The following is a 20,566-nucleotide window of genomic DNA, read 5'->3' on the forward strand; positions in this document are numbered from 1 at the left end:
ACCCTGGCTGCGCGCCACCTCTTTAGATCTTTAATTAACATGTTAAATCTTGTTCAACATGAACAAAAGCCAGAGAGTAAAAAGAGCAGTTCACTGGACAGTTTCTTGGCTCTGAGCAGTTCCCACGCAACAAGTGGAGACTGTTTTACACCTAAACAAATAAGATGCTGGCAGGTTAGGAAGGTTTCCTGTTTCCTCCTGCGTCCAGCCTTTATGCTAAGCTAGCTGCTATCTAACGCTAGCCTCATATTTAAGGGATGTATGCTGCTGTATTGCAATGTTTTTCTTCTTTTCTTTTTTTTTTTGCTGCCATCAACCAGAGAGATGAACCTGTACGTGTGTGTGTTGGAAAGTGTTTTAAACCTGCCGTTTACCTTCACACCAGGGGTTGAACAACATGTAGATGTCGTTGGCGGGGTCGTGTGTGGAAACAGCGCGGCCGCTTGCGCCACTGGTTTCCACCGTGAGTTTATATCGACCAATGGCGGCCGTGGGAGGAGAATGAACTGACAGTTTGATCCTTTTGTCGTCCTGTGACACGACAGCAGCCTCCCACCCGTCGTCCTCCAGCTCCTCCACCAGAGGGATGATGACATGGGTTCCCTTCGACACTGCTGGCAGTGGCCCTGAGGGGACACGGGGGACACAGGTGAGACAGGTGACACATATGGCTTATTGTGTGTCGTACCATGCCCAGACAGAGCTCCACACACTTTAATCACTGTATTTGTTTTTCCATAAACGCCACACCTGCATTCCTACTATGTTGTGCATGTTTAAATAAACAGAAACCCAGTAGAAAGAATCCAGCTCTTATGGATCTGACGAGGTGTGCACACACAATACATGCACATGCACACGCACGCCCACACACACACACACACACACACACGGCATGTCATGACATGACAGAGTTTGATCTCAGTGGAGCTCAACTATAAATGGAAACTTTGCTTTGGCAGCAGCTTCAGTGTGACTGCACTGCCTGAACAGTGCTGACATCAGCCTCGGCATCCTGGGTAAAAAGAGAGATCATCGTCAGTCACAGTGGACTGGAGTTAATGAAGAAACTCAGGTGGAGCAGGATCACTGCAGCCCTCTCTGGTTTCTGTGCTCTCTCCTCAGCGGGTGTCACTTTGTCTTTTGTTCACTGTTTACAAGTGACTCAACAGATTCAAGTCACAACTCTCCTGAGACGATGATCTGGACGGACAGACGGCTGATTGTTTGACAACTGGAACCTGAACCTGCCTCCACAGAAATGAAAGAAACAACCAGTGTGAACAGAAACGTAGCAGTCACTGTGTTACCCCGAGCGTGAAACTGAAAATCAATACAGAGACGTGAGAGCAGCACAATGAGGAACCAGCCGACGGAGAAGCTCAGCGTCTGGTGCCGAGTCCAGGTCAAAATTTCCCTTTGACGCTTTGACTGTCTGGAAAATGAATGGTTAAATATCCAAGATGTTTGCTGTGGGTATTGACGGTCCTCAGAGCGTGACGGCTGACTCCTTTCTTGCCAAAAGTTAGACGATAAGATCAATATCAGGCCTGCTACAGGCAGGAAGTTACTGCTGCTGGCCAACAAAGAAGAAACACACACTCCTGAACGACCACAAGTCATTTTTACACTTAAACTACGATGAGCTTTGGTTTCCTACAATAATCAGTTAATTAATGAGCTTTAAAGCTGCTGGTACATTTGGACCATAGACTGTAAATAAAGATGGACGTCGCCTCTGTGACGTCACCCACAGGTTTCTGAAGCTCAGAGTGAGCTGCTCCACCGTCGCCATCTTGGCAGTGCCTGACTCCGCCTGTAACTCCCAGCTAATCACAAAACGGTCAAAGAGGAGGGGCGTGTGTGGAGCGGAGACTTCAGCGCATGTCGGTTTGTTCACCTGTGGGCTCGGTCTCTACTCAGGTGAGTTGGACAGGAAACTGTCGCTCTGTGAGGTTGCGGAGGAAATCGCACAATGAAACCACAAAGTCAGAGCATTCGCTGACTTTCACCTGAATCTTAAAGACTTCCCTCTGTGTCGGCAGATTGAGCTGTGATTACCCTCATGCTGTTTGGACTGAGAGCAGCCCAGAACGGTTTGAACTGAGATATGAATGGAAAAATGAAAAATGTCTCCTTCCTGTTTGTTCTGAAATGAAATAAAATCTCCACCATTTGGCGGGCGGCGGTGGCGCGGTGGCGTGATTTTCAAAAGTGTAATGAATTTGCATTATATGCAGCTGCTATTGTCCTGCTGCTTATTGCTGTAGGACAGATGGCTTTTTAATATTACTGAATGATTACTCATGATCAGTGCTGTTATTTGTTGTTATTACATCACACTGGACTCATGGGTCGGAACTACTTGCTTTCTCTCTCTCTCTCAAAAAACAAAACAAAATAGAATATATTTCATTTTTTTACACCATGAGCACTTTCCTCCGTCTTCAGCAGGAAACACGTGGTGAACGTTTCAAAGAGAGACGGTGTAATTATTCTCCTCAAGCTTCACTCATCACATACAGCTGTAATTGTAGGATCTATATTGGTCTGTGTCCTCTCTGCCTTGCAGCACTCGACACAATGGCAGAGGCAGCAGAGACAGAAATGCACTGTGGGTAAACAGGTGGCGGACAGCGTCGATGGCGAAGCAGACAGAGACTTTGCGTTAGAGCAGGACCGAGGGCATCTGTGAAGCACTCTACCTGGAGCATAGCAAAAAATACCCCACCCCCACCCCCACCACCTGTCTTCCATCTTTAAATCTCACACATGAGCAGATGAATGAGTGGCGTACAGCATATGAGAATAAAAGGTGCAGCTCTGCCCGGGGGGTGGGACAGCTGCCCCCCCCCCCCCCCCCCCGGTTTCTCTCTATAATTCAGGTCTTGACCTTCGACTGTAAAGAGCCTTGAGATAATGTCTGTTTTGATTTCGCGCTGTACAAACATTGAAATGAAATAGAAAATGAAGACGGGGAGAACACGCAGTGACTCTCTTGGACTGCAGTTTGTGCAGTTTGTAACTCACCTGTCTTAAGGTCGAGGTGAAGTTTGTCAGTGCTGGGGTTAAAAGGTCGCGACAGGGTGATCCACATCTGGAAGGTCTGCCCCCTGCGGATGATGAAGTCATCACTTTGGTAGAGACTGGTGTGATGCTCCGTGCGGTTCTCCCCTGACCGGCTCTTCATCAGGTCGACCGACTGAACTTTGAGAAGGAGTTCTGTGGAGACGAGGACGAGAGAGAGGGAAGTCATTTCATCATGTGTGCGATCAATAACACGACTGAGTGTCAAGGTGAAGTTATACCATCAAGCTCGCCGGCATCAGTCACAGGCTTCTCGCCATTTGTGTCATCCTCCTTATCTCCGTCATCAGTACCTGTGATCACAGTGTCTGTGATGTCATCGTCGTTGGGCTTGGGACAGCAGCACGGACAGACCTTTCGCATCCACCGCTGACACGCGTTTTCTTTCTGGACGTTGTTTTCTTCTGGTTTTTCTGTTTCTTTTTCCGTCTCCTCCCAGAAATTGACAGTTGGAAAGCGACCCACCGCAGCTGTGTCTCTGACCGACCTCATCTCTACAGGCATCCTGACAGACACAGACACAGTGAGCAGATCTGCGGCTTCGTCTCTCATGGTTTCAACAGATAAAGACGTAAAGCAGCAGTAAGACCTTCTTTCTCTCAAACTCTGTTCACAAAGGTGTTTGAATCAGTTCTCCCTCAGCATGACTATTGCACAGGTGTGTCCTGGGCCTCGTCACAATAAAATGAACAGTTTTATTTTGGAAAAAACAAAGACATTTATTAGGTACTGAACACTGTGACTTGGGCTACAGATGTGTATTTCCTGGGAGGGTCGTGGATCAGAAAACGAGTCAGTATCTGCTGCGATCACCGTTCGCCTCATGTAGTTCAACACATTTCCAACACTGGAACCGGAACATGATCCACAGCTTCCCACACATCAGCTCAGTGGGTGACATGTCTGCAACAACCGGGATGTTTTCAGCTTCCATCAACTGTCCATCGCGCTGCGACGTGAGGCCTCGGCACCTCGTCACAGGATAACTGTGTGCGTTTGTGTTCATACAAAAAGTCTCAGATCTTTTATTTCAAGTCATGAAAAATGGGAGTAAAAACAAAAGCGTTACGTTTATATTTTTGTTCACTCTACAGCTGACGGCTCAAAAGGTATCACTACAGTTAACTAATCCACAGTTCGCTTTTAATCTGTTTCATGATGTGTGTGACAGCCTCATGTACGGATCGCTCCCGTATGACAACACGTGTTAATTAGCCCGAGATAAGACAGAGGAATTTGGGATTTGAGCCCGTCATGTGTTGGCAAATGTAATCTTCAGTTGGAGCGAAACAGAGGACGCACTTTCATATTGTTAAAATTAAATTCTACCAATCAGATGATATATCAGGTTATAAGTTTCAAATACCTGACGCCTGCTTGCAGATTTATTCAGCTGAAAACACACACATGTTATCGGACACCACAACAACCGTATCAATAGAACTTAATACCAGTAGATTCTTGTTGGAGATATGAAGGGGATCGTGCCCGTGAGGACTGGTGGAATAATATCCCATAGATTATGTTTTAAATCCTAAATAAATTTTAAAAAAAAGATCCAAATCTCTGCTAAACTGTTTATGTTGGGCTGGAGCACGGAGCTGCAGGGGACGGATATTACAGAGACACAACAGTGGCACAGCTGGCTGCTCCTGACAGAGGGAACTACTCCGACCCTTTCACCGGCTTCCTGTAACTTGTTTTATGCGTGAGTTTAGTTTTGCTGAGTCTCAGATAAAGTGAGTCAAGCTTTTCATTACACAAAACATTAAATTCTACCTTTAGATCAGATTTCTGCTGCTGCCTCCAGAGCGACGGAGAAATGATCAGCTTGTGCATTACGCTGAAAATCTGGTAATGATTTATCACAGTGGTTCAGTCTTGTCACTGACACCGCTCAGCTGTTCTCACTCCAGCTGGATCTTATTCAACTCTATAAATGATGTGTTCTGCCCTTCTCGTGCACACGCAGGTTCAGGGTAATTGGTGACTCTAAACTCTGAATGATTGTTTTGCAGCCCTGTGAAGGGCTGGCGACCTGGCGGGTGTGCTCCACCTTCGCCCCAGTGTCAGCTGGGATTGGCTCCAGCGACCGTTTGAGGATAGGCGGGGCGGAGAGGGAATGATTTATGGAAGAATTGTTACCTAATGTTTTAACACAGCTGCCAGTCAGAGAGAAGGTGGACTTTCAACCACTTCGTCATTAGCTCATTAGCTAACTATTTTAGCCATTTATCTGCTACTTAGATCTGTTTCAAACATTCATCAATTTAGCTATTATTTTATATTATTTATTATTATATAACACCTCGAACAAACTTCTTCACATTTGGCACAAACATTAACTTGGACATAAGGATGAACTGAGTAGATTTTGGTGGTCAGAGGTCAAAGGTCAAGGTCACGGTGACCTCAACAAACCTGGTTTTGGCCTTGTGAATGAATTATGTCTGTAACGCTTTGAGGGAATTTCTTGAAATTTGGCGCAAAGGTTCATTCTGATTCCACCTTCAAGACACATGCGAACTGTGAAAGTCCTTCCTTCGTACACGCTTTACATTCCTGAGCAGCTGTCACTGATGAAGCTGCTGACAAAACAGGCTTGATGAAGCAATAAAAAGATTGACAGTAAGTTCCCTCCTTATTCAGATGCCAGTGAGGCTGAGAGACGGAGCCGAGACGTACGGTAATACAAGAGGGAAGTGAACGCCTCCTGTTAAAATCAGGATTGTGCGTCACATTCGCTGCTGAAAGACGAGCTCAACAAAACAATTTTCATGTGTTGCTTAGCAACAGTCCAGTTGCGTAACTGTTTGTGTTGTCATAGATAAACAAATATTTAAATAAACAAACAAATCAAAATCTGTTGTTGTTTATTTAACTAACATGGCGCTGGTAGAACTGTTGTATAAAAGCTCCTGCGGCGTCGTACCTACGACCCAATCACAGCCGTGCTGATGTTCAGTGACATCACTTCCTCTGTGGGATGATGTGAAAATATATCTGAGTTCGTCCATTTATCTATTTATCGATCGACAGAAAATGAATTGGTAACTATTTTGATAATCGACAGTAACAAGTAATTTGAAAACATTTTTAAACCCAAACAATTAATCCATTAATCAAGAAAATAAAAAGATGAATCGATTATTAGAACCTGTGTTATTGATATTTGTGGCCCTAATCAGTTGACTGATGGATTGTCAGTTGTCAGGTTTTAGTTGTGAACTTAGATTTCATGTCAGTCCGTCTTATAGTTTCCTATCTGGTTTAATTTCACTCTAGACTAACTTGGTGGATGGACATGGCCTTCCTTGGATTCATGCTGTTGCCATGGCGTTACTGCTCAACTGAATCTCTGTTTCTCTGTTTCAGCTCTCTCGCTAATGTGATTTCATCTCCAAATCACCACAACTGTTAGAACTTGGAGGCCTCAGCGGGTTGTGAAAGTTTATCGCAGGGTCGTCCCTCCAAAACTGTTAAACGTGAAGACAGGAGCCAGCACAGCAGAGAGGGGCTGAGCATGAAGCCTGAATGGAGGCGTGCTCCATGTGGTTGAGATTACAGCCTGCGACCCGCCCACACAGATCAACAACAACAAACCTCCTGGCTGCTGCTTCCAATAATCTGCCCGATGTGTCTGTGCAAGTTCTCATTCGTCCAGGTCATTGTTATCTCTTTCTCAAATTAAATCGAAGACTGTGAGACTCGTTGTGGACGATAAGACGCCGGAGACTCTCATCACTTCATCACCTGCTGTGTTACAGAGACTTTCTCTGAGCGACTGCTGCATGAGCCCACACAGCTGAGTCTGACACAGGTCCAGTAAACTGGCTCTGATGTCAGATGAGGTGGGTATAAGTTCGCTCCCATGACATCAGCAGCAGATATACTCATGCCTATTCGTCAAAGTAGAATATTTTCCTGCAGGAGGGTGATGATCCAGAAAGCATCCCACAGCTACACTCATGACCCGTTCTCCTCGGGGCCACTCGTTTACAGCCGTTAAGAGAGAAACAAAGGGGCCTTCACAGAATTAAAGCAGTCACAGGGTTTAATTTATAATGCTGACTTTCTACTCCATCCTGAGGCAAGTGATGTAAATGTATGTCACATCAATCAGACTATATTGCGTTATCGCACATTCATCAAAGGAATGTGCCATTAGAAATCTCTCAATGGGTTTTTTAACAAACATACTGTATATTAGAATTTATAGCTGTCTCATGCAGTTTGTAAGTGAAGGAAGAAAATCCATTCAACAAGCAGATCGACACTAAAAACAAAGTTTGACAGAGTTAATCCGGCAAGAAATGGAAATCATTGACCTCTTAGACTTTTATAGGCCGTGCATAATCCTGGTGTGACAGTGAGACAGAAATACAGAACTCTGTTTGTAACTGCCGCCTATTAATCAAGTGAATTACACAGGCATGAAATCTGTCAGCACGGTGTTAGGACAAAAGCTTGAATGCAAAAGAATCTGAGTTGATATTAACAACATTAAGTCACATTACTGTCAGGCCGCACACGGACCAGAGCTCCGTGTGAAACAGCTGATTCAAACTCACTCAGTTCAGTGGCAGGAGAAGTGTGACGACGCAGACCGGAGGAGGAGGAGGAGGAAGAGATCTTCTGTTCGCGGCAACACGTTCAGGCCTCCTTTAAATACTTGAATAGTTGTGAGCTCAGACGGAGAGGACACGCCCTGAGACGAGAGGCAGGCCAGAGACTGTGTCTGTCCAAACACAACAACTGAAACATTTTGGGTAGGGCACATTTTGACAGTTTGACAGCCGATACAGAGAGTAGTCATCTTCATCACAAAACTCAGTCAAACTTTTTATATTCAGTTATAATAAGCAACAGATTTGTGATATCTCTGATCAGTCTTATGTCTCTGATCTCTTTCTGATGATAGATCTGCACGATGTAAATATCTGATGGAAAAGTAAAACATAACCGGGCTCGTAAATCCCACATTATCATCATTATTAGTATGATTGTTTGTAACCCAGCCCTGTTTAGGCTTGCCTCTAATCCTTGTCCTGAATTCATCTATTAACTTCTTCATTACTTAAACAACCTCCTTTCTAAGCCGTGACTGTGACGCACAACGCCAGGATCCTGAAACTGAGGCAGCTTAATGGATTTTCAGAAAAATCATTAATTATTGTCATTCACACCGTGTGTGACACATCCGAAGGTCCGCTATGAAAGAAAAAGCCCATAAATCAGCTGCAGTGAGATTTAGTCCGACTTGGCTCACCCACTGCGTCCACACCTTGTTCATATGACGGTTGTATTCCCCGTGCGGGAACGGCTGCCCACCTGCTTTTGTGTAAACCCTCGGTGGATGTGACAGGAGCTGGATAACCCGAGTGAATTACCCGAGTTATCTACACCGACTGGTTGAGTGGGTTTTCACCGAGTTTCTCAACTGTGTGACAGGTCACCTCTGAACAAAGACGGACTACATTGCATCATTTTGGGGGAAAGTGAACAAGTGTCAAAAGGAATATTACAGAATTAAATAGGTGATGCAGGTGGGAATGGAGCAATGGACAGACAGGAGTGCAGTGTTGGGGAGAAGTGAGCGTGTAATTAAAAAGTTCAGTTACATTCACATTTGCATCGTGAATCAAGGAGTTAAATGATTTTTTTCCCCCACAACTGAAACTACAAATAATAAGTTTATTTCGCCGTTGCTTCTCCGCTGTAATTGAACCTTTAACCGGCCCAGGCCACTGTGAAGATACTGTTTACCCAGGCAGCGCATTCGTCACACAGCCCCCTCCATGTACTTGACCTCTGTGTAGTGCATGTGAAAAAGCCGAGGGCGGCGGCGTTGCTCAATGGTCACACAGCGATCTCAGCCTGAGGAAGAATCACAATCACCACTCCAGCACTTTCCCATGAACAGCCGGGAATTTTATTTTCTTGGTTTAAATCAATGACGTGTCAACGAGGAGGTGCTCTTTAAATAAACTCAATTAAGTGGCATTTTTTGGCTGGAATGTGACTTTTTTTGTAGTAAATATATATATTTAGTTTATTTAGTTTTTTATATCACATGTACTTTGTCAATTTGATCATTTTTTTTACAAAGTAGTTTGTTCCTTACAGCTTGTGAAGCTCTGCTTTCTAAGTAACTTCCCAAACACTGTGTTTTATTTGAAGTGTTGATCCTTAAGAAGATATAAAACCAACTCAGTGGAGCTGTAGTGACAACAGGTCAGTGAGCCAATCAGAAGAGAGGAGGCTCGGTGCTGATGTCTGTAGACTTTTAACGTTCTTTCTCTATTGGTGGCAAATTTGCAAATCAACTAAAGTTTATGGAGAAACTGCATAAAACTGAATGTTGAATCTTTTCTGTTGCGAGTTGCACGATGTGATATTGTTCAAATTGCATTTGAATTCAGTTTGTTTTCTTTAGACGCGCCCACAGTGGACGAGGACAGTTTTTGCTGACAGGTTTTCCATCTGAAGACACTGTGACATCAGAATTAAGTAAACATCAATCTGACATCTTGCAAAGATTAATCAAAAGAGACGGCAGGTACTGAAGTAGCTAAAAGCTGAATCAGGCGACACTCCTCCACCACACCTTCACGCTGCGTATCTATTCATCGTTGTGTCCCAATCGAATAACCACAAAAGAGGCTTATGGGAAGGCAGTGACACAATGTGTGCTGTTTTATTACTGGATCTGTGACATACTGTGCAACAGTATTCTGTCATATAATAAATGCTTTACACAAGCTTTTAAAAAAATGTGCATGACAACTATGCAATGCTCTGATGATCAGTTACAAGCTTTTCTTCCAACTCAACCGTTTTAAAGCTTATAGAAGCAATAAGCCAGCATTGCTGCACGCAGCTCCACACAGTCAGTTCACTCCATTATCAGTGTTTCTGCATGCATTTGTGTGTGTTGTATCAAGGACATCCGTACGCACACACAGTTTAAAAGAAAAGCAACATCGGTTATTAAGCACTCACACACATAAATCTAGACAGTTCACTGAAGGTCTTACAGAGGTTTCTGACATAAGAAGCATGAGGCTTTCACACCCGGCGCTGTGACGGACGTTTTCTCGAACAAGTGGAACCAACAGAGACACAAGACACTTGAAGAAACACCCACTTGCTCTTTCACAGACAAACACGCTGGGGAAAGTGAAGGACAGCTGAACGACAGGACGATGGCAGCAGTGAATCCATCAGAGCAGGAGGTCTGTAACCGACGGCAGCAGCTCGGCCAACTGCGACTCGATGTTGGCCGTTTGAGTGACAGGGTTGCCACGGAGATCGAGGCGCTTCAGCTTGGGGCAGGAGGCCAGCGGCTGAAGATCTGCCAGTGTAGAGATTTCTGAGCCTTTGAGTTAATGAAAAAGAAGGAGATATGACTCACGTTTTCCCTACACAAGTGTAAAAGTGAGATCCGCATGACAAATGTGACGCTGGGATGTGAATTAATTTCTTTTAATTAAAAGAATAAACTTGAACGCAGCCTCAGTGTCGTCGTCCGCAGACGTCATTATGAGGAGAGAAGGGGAGGGAGTGTTCAGTGCCTCTCTGCTTCTTAATGATGCTCAATCTCTGCTTCGAGTTTCACGTGAAAACAAATGAATCATGAGCTGAGCTGAAGTGTCTTTTTACCACCGTAATCCTCTAAACTCTGTAAACACCCTCCCTGTGTGTGGTGTGTGTCTTACATCACACTCTTCACACTCCACGAGGTGCCAGCTCTCTTTGCTGGGGCTGTTCTGCAGCAGGTAGATGATTCACACATGTCCACTACTGTGACAGGAGGGTAGAGATATAAACTGATCCCTGTGACACTGCTGCTGCAGGACTGACAGATCCACCACACACACACACGCACACACGCGCACACACGCACACACACACACACACACACACACACACACACACACACACACACACACACACACACACACACACACACGTCCCGTATCCACTGAACAGTGTTGGGGAATCACTGATTTTTAAAGTGAACCTGCTTTAATTTTGTGTTTCTGCTGGTTTTAATCACCTGGTCTGTTTGTTGTGGACAAAAGGAGAGTTCTGCGGATAATTCAGCTCCAGGTAAAAAAAAAACAAAACCTCCTAATGACTGACACTGAGGGGATCTAAACTGGGAGGCGCTCACAGTAATGGTAGTGAAGACAACAACTCCCATGATCCCGACGCTGTCTTTTGTTACTGTCTTGACTGAGAGACTCCTGGAGGCAGAAGTTACACACTGTGCGTTTAAGGATACTGTTATTCTTCAAGTCGACTTCCTCCAGTTTAGGAAGGTGATACACTCCCTCCAGATTTTCTATGGAGTTGTTATCAGCCTCCAAAACCTGCAAGTGTGAAGAAATCATTTAACTGCAGAAAACAGTCATCACTATGTATCTTCCCTGCTGTTATCTACCAACTGCTGAACACACACACAAAGAAAAGACACACTGTCCACGCACAGAGGAAAGTGGATATGAATTATCACCTCTAGACACTGCAACATAGCGAACTGAGGAGGCAACCGCTGCAGCTGATTGGAGGACAGGCTGATATGAGTGACCAATAACAGCTGGTCCAGGTGGCATAAAGTGGTCAGGTTCTGTGACAACAAAATAAAAAGCATGAGGAGCGTCCCTGTGGAGCAGACAGTGGATTCAAGATAAACACGATTTCTTGTTGTCACGACTCTGAACCGACCTTTTCAGAGATGCTGAAGACGCGCACTTCAGCGTACTCCATTTTCAGGATGGTGTTTTCAATCATAAACTTGCTGCACAGGTCGCTGTAATACGCAGAGCGCATGGAGTCCACTTCCTGTGGGCGAGAATGAGAGCGTTCAGTCAGTGATGTCTGTCTTCTGTCACCACAGACGGTATTTCATCGGCTCTCACCTTTAATGTTTGGAAATGAGCGAGTGTCTCTTTCTCGTATCCCAGCGGGTCTAGCGCCCTCATCAGGAGGATAATGGTCAGTAAGCACCCTGCGGGAGCGACCAGAGCGGTTCAGTGGCTTCGTGAAAACATCACGATCGGCAACAACAAACATGAGTATTGTGTATTTATTTATTTGCTGTGTACAGAATGTGCAGCCATGTGGATGTAATGAATTCAAAGGTGCTTACACTTATTGAGCGGCTCCAGTTCTTGTAGCTGATTGCACGATTGTAGCTCCGACTGTAACACTGAGGTCTTCTCCACTGAGAGTTCACTCCTGCAGACAAACAACACTCAGTTCTTACTCATTAAAAAGAAACTCTCCACAGTGTGTGCTGCTAATCAATGAGCCACGACCTTACCTGAAGAGTTCCTGATCCGTAGCAGAGTCCCGACAGTAACTCTCAGTTCGACCTGCAGGAGTTAAAAAAGTGTTAATGAAGCTTGAGGACATAAATATTTGTAATCCAGCCGCTGATAAATCAGAGATACACGACATGTGTCACCTGTGTAAAGAGCACAGTCTCTGTGAGTGTGTTTCTCAGTCCAGTGCACGGTCAGATTGTGTTCGTTGGTGATGTCGCTGATCGTGCCAGGAGGAAGATCACAAATCTGAGTCAGCGTTAAGGTTTAAAAAAATGAAGATTATTTTATTCTACAAGTGAAAAGAAGGAGTTTGTTTCCAGCATAAATGAACCAACTTAACCTGCAGCCATGTGACTGATGGAGGGCTAAACATTCATTTAGACAAATAAACTAATTAAGATTTGCACAAACCATTAAAAAGTCATCATCGAAGGATAAACATTGATCCTGTCTTAAACAAAACTGAATTAAAATACAAAATGATGCCAAAGAGAAACAACGCCTCTCTGACTCAGGGAAGTCAGACTGCAGGCGGCGTCTGCAGTGGAAAACATATTAATGAGGACCATGTGATTGGAATGAGAGCTGTGGAAAAGGCTCGTCAATAGACCTTGAGTTATTTTTTTTTGGCTGAAATATTCAAACCCACTATTCCACATTACCTGAAATAATCTTTAAAAACAGAATCATTCATGTTTTTCAACACGAGTGGAATGAAACCACTATTTTTTCTGGCGCCTCGCCACAGGAAGCTGCGCCTGGGAGATCAGATACAAAGCAGCGCTGCAGCAGCTGTGAGAATACAATGCCTTGCTGATCATCACAACAACACGTATCTCCTAAAATCCATCTACATCAGCTGCTTTTTCTTTCTGACTGAGCCACTGTGCCGTGGCCTTAGAGGAAGTCCGGCTCCACTTCTACATTCAACAATAACATTCCTCTCCAGCACATCGATCAAGGTTTTGTGATGAAATTCTAATTGCAAATACCAGAGCGGCTTATCAGCACGCGGCGTGTGTTGAGTGACGAGAACAGAATGTTACACTTCAGACATCACATTAGTGTCAGCGGGGAAACCTGTCAGTGAGTCACAAAGGAAAAGGATACCCAGACCGGGCTGTGTTTGAAGCGCGGGTGAACACTCCTCCACTCCACCCTCTGGGGCTGACCATCCAGGACCAGCAGCAGGCCGACCGACTGCGCCTGACAGACAAAAGGCAGGGAGAAAGGTCGCTGAATCAACGCAGGACGATACCACATGGATATTACATCTTTTGTCTCAAAGCTCCATATTTTCTTCTTCTTCTGTGTTTTATTTGAAGTGTTGATCCATCAGAAGATATAAAAACCATCTCAGTGTAGTTTTACATCTCCTCTCTCAGGCTTCTCTCTGGAGCTCTAGTAACAACAGGTCGGTGAGCCAATCAGAAGAGAGGAGGCTCTGAGCCTCTCTTCTGATTGGCTGACTGTTTTCTGAGTGATCCAATAAAAATATAGCAGATTTCAGGTAAAAACACTCAGAGAAACCAAATCCTGTAAGGTTTGGATGGTGGGTCCAGGTGGGCGGGGCTTGGTAACTGCTTTGTTGTGACATCACAAAGTTCCAGAAGTCCTGACGGCTGGTTTTAAGGTTCAGTTTCTGAATACAGGCTGTGTGCATTTCTCTGTGGACTGAGGCTTTGATACTTTCACAGTATTAATATAGAACCTATCCTGTCAATAGACATTGGGCCCAGAGCGTTTTTGTTTCCTAATCTTCTCTTTTGTTTTTCTTAGAATATGATAATAAGATATCTGATGGAATAATATTATAACCTCCTGTAGATGACGTTACACTGTTGGGTGTAACAGAGGCTGATGCTGGACAGTGTCCTGCAGCTGTTAGACTGAAAACACTCTCCAAGCAAATAATTACATTTACACGTTTTTGTCCTCGAATATACAAAATCATAAAAACCTCTCCGTAAATTGGCGAACCATGATGATAGTGGGGTAAACAGAATATTAATCACTCGACGACTCGTGTGAATCATTTGTAATTAAATAAAACTATAAAAAGCCTGAAAGAAAATTGGTGAAGGCCACAGATTCTCTTGTAGGTGCCACTTCAGAACAAATCTTGTACAACTGGTTCTTGCCTCATCACCAAAAACTGAGAAATGTGAATGTCACAGAACTCTACAGGACTCTGTAAGGATGGAGAAACTGGTTAAGTCACAGCTTTCCTGTAGTAAATGACGTAAATTAAGCCTTGAAGTTGATGTTAATGTTAAGTTGATGAATCACACACCAACCCTCGATCTATACAAAGAAGGTGTTACTACACCCTCTGATGCATTAATATGACAACACTGTACTACAGGAAGTAGGACTGTATACTGCTGTCAGAGTACGAGAAAGAGATGAGTAACCAAGGAAGACAGACTGGTTGGGCGAGGATCATCCTACAGCAAGAAAATGAGCCGCAGTGGTAGAAGAAAACCAGATGGAGGTTTCACATGATGAAGAGTAGCACAGTCTCCAGACTTAAACCCCATGGAGCTGGTTCAGGATGAACTGGACAGAAGAAATGCAAAGCAAAACTACAAGTGCAACACATCTGTGAGAACTTCTGCAACCTTCTGAAAAATGTTTGATTTCCATTGTAGAAAGAAAGTCACAAGTGAGTTCAGCTGCCGGATGAGATTAAATTTAGGGACGGACAACCTGGAAACAATATTCCTGCGTCTCTCTGCTGCTGTCGCCGGCTCAGAGGCATAAAAACTATGAGAATGTGAAAAGCTTTATTTTAGGATAATAAACAAACATACTCACATTTACAGGCCTGGAGAAGGCGACAGCTACTCTCTCCTCATCCCGGCTGACGTACACACAGCTGATCATCTCCTCACGTTCCGCTGGTAAAAAGACAGAAACACACGTTTGACAGATGAGCCTGGTCAGATACAGCAAATATTTGCATCCACAGGAGAACTGGTTCTTTCATACATATCTTTATTACAGACAGACATACCTCGACCTAGCAACCATCGATAGTAGAACCAAGCACTCTGGTCGTTGGGGTCGGTGAAGAAAGCGTTCTGTACGAGCTCATATTCTGAAAAAGAAACAGAAACAGAGTGCGCTGAGTTACACATCAAACATCATCTACAAAGTGCTGCAGTCAGTGATACTGTACTGCCCACATCTGGTGCTATTGGGTATTGCTGACTACACAACCAGGATATTTGTTAGCTGAGTTGTTGTTAAGTTTACCTTTGAGTAGCTGCTCTTCACAGACGCGGTGGGAGTGAGTTTGCGGAGAAGGTGGAGGGGAGGTCTGGGGAGGTTTGTGGCACGGTGACGGGGGCTCAGGAGACTCCGGGTGGAGGAGCGGCAGCAGCGTGCTGCGGTAATGCCAGCTGGAGTAGTTGGAAAAGTTGGAGCCAATAAGACGATCAGTGAACTCCAACTCCTGGTCCACGGGCACACCAGACATCTTCACAACCATCCTGCGATAATCCCAGCAATGGACTGGTCGAAACACGAGAATATGGTTCAATAAAGGATAATTAAAGCATGGAAAAAGGTCAGGGTTGTACCAGATCTGGGTAAACAGACAAGACAATGTCTCCACGCCCTCCATCTTTTGTTTTTCCCTTTTCTACTCCATTACTCACAGTTGCGGTCATCCAGGCTCAGGCAGCGGTCACACAGGGTGAGCTCTCTAGCCCAATCCGGTCGAGGCAAACGGGCTGAGACCCAACCTCGGTGGTGCCAGCTGCCGTAGGACTTTGGGTTCACCTTCAGGCAAGACTCCAAAAATGACAGCTCACCCTCGTAAATCTTTTGCACTTCATCCTTCTCCCTGGAGCAGACATACAGACACAAAACCATTATTCCTCTGTCAAATCTGAGATTATTTACCAAACAAAAAGTGTTAAATGTTATACTAAATAACTAGTGATGATTTTACTTCACAGTCTCCAGGTGCATCAGGATCTCTCTTCTGTAGTTCCAGAGAGTTGCAAAATCAGGATTGGATGATAGCAGCTGCTGGGTCAGCTGGAGAGCCTCGTCATCCCAAATACCCTCCTTCCTCTGTCAAACAGGAGAAAGTGAGGAGTGTGAGGAAAACAGGACATAAGAGAAATAGGCACGAGAAAACAACCTCAAACTTATGAACAGTCTCAGCCAGTGAGACTTTTCACTAAATGTGTGAGTGTGTCATTTAAGTTAAACGTTGTACTTCAACTATCATATATATCTTAAACACTGTCATTTAAACAATACGACTTGTGCGGTTCCATGTTTTTCCTATAGTTAAAAGAGGGCCATTAAAAGACGAAAACCAACAATGTGTTAGTGTGTCCTGTAATACTTTGTAACTTCCCCACCCTCTGTGTTGCACTGAGCCCAAAGCCCATTTGTTCCCACAGGTCAAAGGTCAACAGTTTTCATTTTTTAAAGGGCTCACTAATTTCCTTAAACTGCTGGACAATGTAGTTTTTGGCAAACATTACTCAAACAGGAGTAAATAATGCATTTGTTGGGGGCTATTTTCAGACACAGACTAATACACATTTGGTGCATAAGTGAGTAATTACAGTAACTACAGTTCCAATGTTCATTGTAATGACACTTGTAATAAATGTCACTCAGACCGATAGTGTGGTGGTAAGCTACAGCATATCAGATTTTAACTATGTTCAATGTTGGCGTTGACAGTGATAAAAATATAGGCTATCACCAGACTTATCATGTAAAACGTCCATCTTTCTAACAGACCTTGGAAAAACAGGCATCTCGTGCAGCCACATATATCTTCAGTTTCTTCTCTCGCTCCTTTCTTTTCTCCTCCTCCTGCTGGGCTGTAGATTTGATCTTCACTCGTCCGTGCTGTTAAAAGCAGAAAGAGCGAGAGGCACAGCAGGTACCGTTTATTCTGCTGCTAAAAGGTTTGTATAAATCATTAATTACTCCTGATGCAGTACTGTATCAAGGCAATGGACATGGCTGCATTTCAAAAGCAAATGAGTAAATGATAAACTTCTTACCATCCTTTCTATTTGTGAGGGAGACTTCAGCAAAAATCTGTTTATATGGACACATGAAGGGTGATATTCAGGGTTAGGCCTGGTAACATTTACATGACACAGACGCACAGAGAGCTGACATACCTGACACCAAAGTTATGACAAGTCAATATTATGAGCTTAGCCGCTAACTTGTTACCAGTACGTGTGCATTCAGCCCCTAGGTAAAGTCAAAACACTGAACACAGGCAGCCTGAGTGTCAAGTTAGCTCGATAATTAGCTCCGTTGTCAGCAAACAACACTGGGCTGGGCTCATTCACAGTTCATTCAAAGCAGCACAGAATGACAGTAACGGGCGATGCCAAATATATTTTCATCACAGATAAACACAGCGTTAGTTATCATATAAAACACGCACCTGGTTTTTCTACCTGGCCCGTTGTATGTTTTTCAGAGTGCAGTTTGATTTGTCATGTCACTATCAGCATTTCTTACGACTACAATTTTTCTCTTCCGGCGCCTGAAAACTACGTCACGGAGAGTCGTCTGCTGATAGGCCGACACCGTCAGAGGCTGATTCGCGCGGTGGTCTGAGGCTCTCTAGTGGAGATTACCGCAAACAGCAGCTAACACTGTTCATAACTCATAGCTAGATGCTCTGCTGGTACATAGACGTATATTATTTTAACAGTAGTTCGTTTTTAAGGTGTTAAATCCCGCCAAAACTCAATGAAAAGATGAAAGGAAGTGACAGGGCTTCATGTCCGCTAGAAAACCAGGTAAGAGTGAGTCAAGTTAGCTAAAAGTCTGTTTGTCATCAGTCTCTTAACTATGTTTTGATATGAGTTAAACGGTTTTACTTAAACTTTGTTGAGAATTGTGTAGATATGGCATCAGTGTTTTCATCTATTTGCTTGCAAAACGTTGTGTAAACCGAGAACAACAACATTTTATACCCAAAATACCCAATTTGTGGCAATTTGGTTGAAAATGTTAGCAAAGGAGGTTTGAAAACGTTAGCTTGATTCACCCTGACACAGCAGAGTGAGTGAAGCTTACACTGTCCAGGGATGACATGCCTTGTTCAGCCATTATCCAGATATCCATTATGGTACCAGTACCAAGTTCCAGTATGGGTCAGGCTGAAGTTCCCACACCAAAAAAATAATTGTAAAACTCACTTTTCTGTTAATAATAATATAAACATTGGCCGGTTGTTTCTTAAGCATGGAGAGCAGATTGAAAGGTGACTGAAACTGTACACAACAAGGTCTGTGGATTATTGTGGTATTACACATGGCGAGCAACCAAGCTTTTTGTTTTCAAATGTGATTTTATTTTAACACAGACCATGCATCTCTGACCACAACATGTAAGAGGAACAATAAGCTTAACTGATTTGGGGAATTATCTCTTTTTAAAAAGCTAAATCACTTTATAAAGGAAATAACAACAGTTCATCATCTTACATTTGGAAACAAATTATTTATGTATTTATTTCTAAGATGAAGACATCTGACATGAACAAATTCATGCGGGTGGCATAAATCTGTCTTCTGTTGATTTGTTGGCTCAGTTTCTATCCTTAACTTGAGGGCATGCCCTCCTCTGACAGGTGATAGATAAAGACAACATGAGGGGAAAATAGCTTTGTTGCCTGAAACAGAAACATTTATACCTGAGATAAAAGGTGGGGAGCTTCTCCATCACATCACACTTTGAATTTAATGAAGAGGCACCAATAAATTAAAGTAATCTTTTATTTTTTGCTCAGCAGTTTAATTGACACTTACAACAACATTTATTTTACTGATCTTATGAAGAAACATGATATCTATTTAACTGCTGTTCTGGTCTCAACATGTTAAGACATAGAGGACCATGGTTATTTTTTAGTCCTGAACCTGACTGTGTATTATTTGCTTATTGATTTAGTGAGGTGTAGTTATTTTGTGGAAAACTCCAAGTGCATTCTGACATTGAAATGGAAAGATTAAATCTTTCTATTTGAAATCAGAAAAAAATGACATTATGTGAAAAGTTTTTATCATCTCAGCGGGGAAATTCTGAATCTTCCACATAAAAGCAAATACAGTGAAACAGTCTCCAGATTGTCTTCCCTCCACCAGAATTACTCCTAAAAATAGATTAAGATTGCAAAACAGTAAAAAAGTCTTTGTCAATCACATTGAATCACAACAAAGAATAGACATCATGTTTACATGATAATAACAATATATTGTGTGAATTCATGTAATTCCATGCAGGTTGGAATTCATAACTAGACTGCAGTTTGTTTGTTTGATGTTGTTTTTACCCGGAATCCTGGTTGTTTATTTCATTGCAAATGTGAAAACTGTATAAAAAGTATACAGTATATATATATATTTATATATATATATATGTATGTAAATTCCCCCTCTGACCCGCCCCCCGATGGGTGGTGGTGGTGGTATATCTTCCTCAAGCTCGGGTCCTCTACCAGAGGCCTGGGAGGGTTCTGCGCAGTATCTTAGATGTTCCTAGGATTGCGCTCTTTTGTACAGAAACCTTAGATGTCGTACCTGGAATCTACTGGAGCCACTCCCCCAGTTTGTGGGTCACAGCCCCAAGTGCTCTGATGACCGCTGGCACCACTGTTGCCTTTACTCCCCACATCTTTTCTAGCTACTCTCTCAGCCCTTGGTATTTTTGCAAGCTTCATGTGTTCCTTCTTCGTGATGTTGCTGTCACTCGGGAATGCCACATCTGTCACCAATGCCGTCTTCTGTTGTCCTATTATATATAGTATATACTATATATATGTGTGTGTGAGTGTATATATACGTATATATAATAGGAAATCTAGTACAGTTTAATGATTGGAAAGTGTTATAAGTAAGGTGGACATAATGTACAGTATTCTCCCCAAAACACTCGTTCTAAGGCCTATCACTGTGATAAGCCAATGATCGGAACTTTTTTGTTGTCGCTGGCAAGACCACATTGTGCACGTTTTCTATCTCAGTCTGATTGAGTGCTAAGAGATTATATCCATGGCAAACACTGTTGCTACGGCAATTGGAAGAGTTCAAAGGAAAGTGATCTCTCCCGTCAAACGAAAAAGATAAACTGAGCTTCCCCTGCTC

At 43.5% G+C, this 20,566-nt stretch overlaps 2 protein-coding genes across 2 annotated transcripts in view; both read right to left on the bottom strand.

The window, feature by feature from the left end:
* Positions 1-8,437, bottom strand: part of LOC111669106 (protein-glutamine gamma-glutamyltransferase K-like) — a 14,006-nt gene extending 5,569 nt beyond the window's left edge. The window contains exons 1-4 of the mRNA XM_087179044.1: positions 7,659-8,437; positions 3,309-3,592; positions 3,031-3,222; positions 361-626 (exon numbers count right to left, since the gene is read on the bottom strand). Of these exons, the coding sequence (XP_087035170.1) occupies positions 361-626; positions 3,031-3,222; positions 3,309-3,591 (741 nt within the window). The 5' untranslated portion in view covers position 3,592; positions 7,659-8,437. The remainder of the gene's footprint in view (positions 1-360; positions 627-3,030; positions 3,223-3,308; positions 3,593-7,658) is intronic.
* A 1,314-nt stretch (positions 8,438-9,751) lies between these two features.
* Positions 9,752-17,961, bottom strand: rabggta (Rab geranylgeranyltransferase subunit alpha). The gene is made up of 17 exons (XM_023425339.2): positions 17,857-17,961; positions 17,459-17,495; positions 17,190-17,300; positions 16,378-16,502; positions 16,082-16,269; positions 15,678-15,935; positions 15,436-15,519; positions 15,237-15,319; positions 13,530-13,625; positions 12,560-12,665; positions 12,416-12,467; positions 12,242-12,330; positions 12,012-12,100; positions 11,818-11,934; positions 11,606-11,719; positions 11,375-11,462; positions 9,752-10,459 (listed from the first exon to the last, which is right to left on the bottom strand). Exons 2-17 carry the CDS (start codon positions 17,459-17,461, stop codon positions 10,311-10,313), a joined length of 1,752 nt encoding a protein of 583 aa, XP_023281107.1. The 5' UTR covers positions 17,462-17,495; positions 17,857-17,961; the 3' UTR covers positions 9,752-10,310.
* Between the last annotated feature and the right edge of the window lie 2,605 nt (positions 17,962-20,566).

This window comes from Seriola lalandi, unplaced genomic scaffold (genome assembly GCF_002814215.2).
Source record: "Seriola lalandi dorsalis isolate HSWRI2012SDOR001 ecotype SW California unplaced genomic scaffold, Sedor1 jcf7180002054773, whole genome shotgun sequence".
Lineage (NCBI taxonomy): Eukaryota > Metazoa > Chordata > Actinopteri > Carangiformes > Carangidae > Seriola > Seriola lalandi.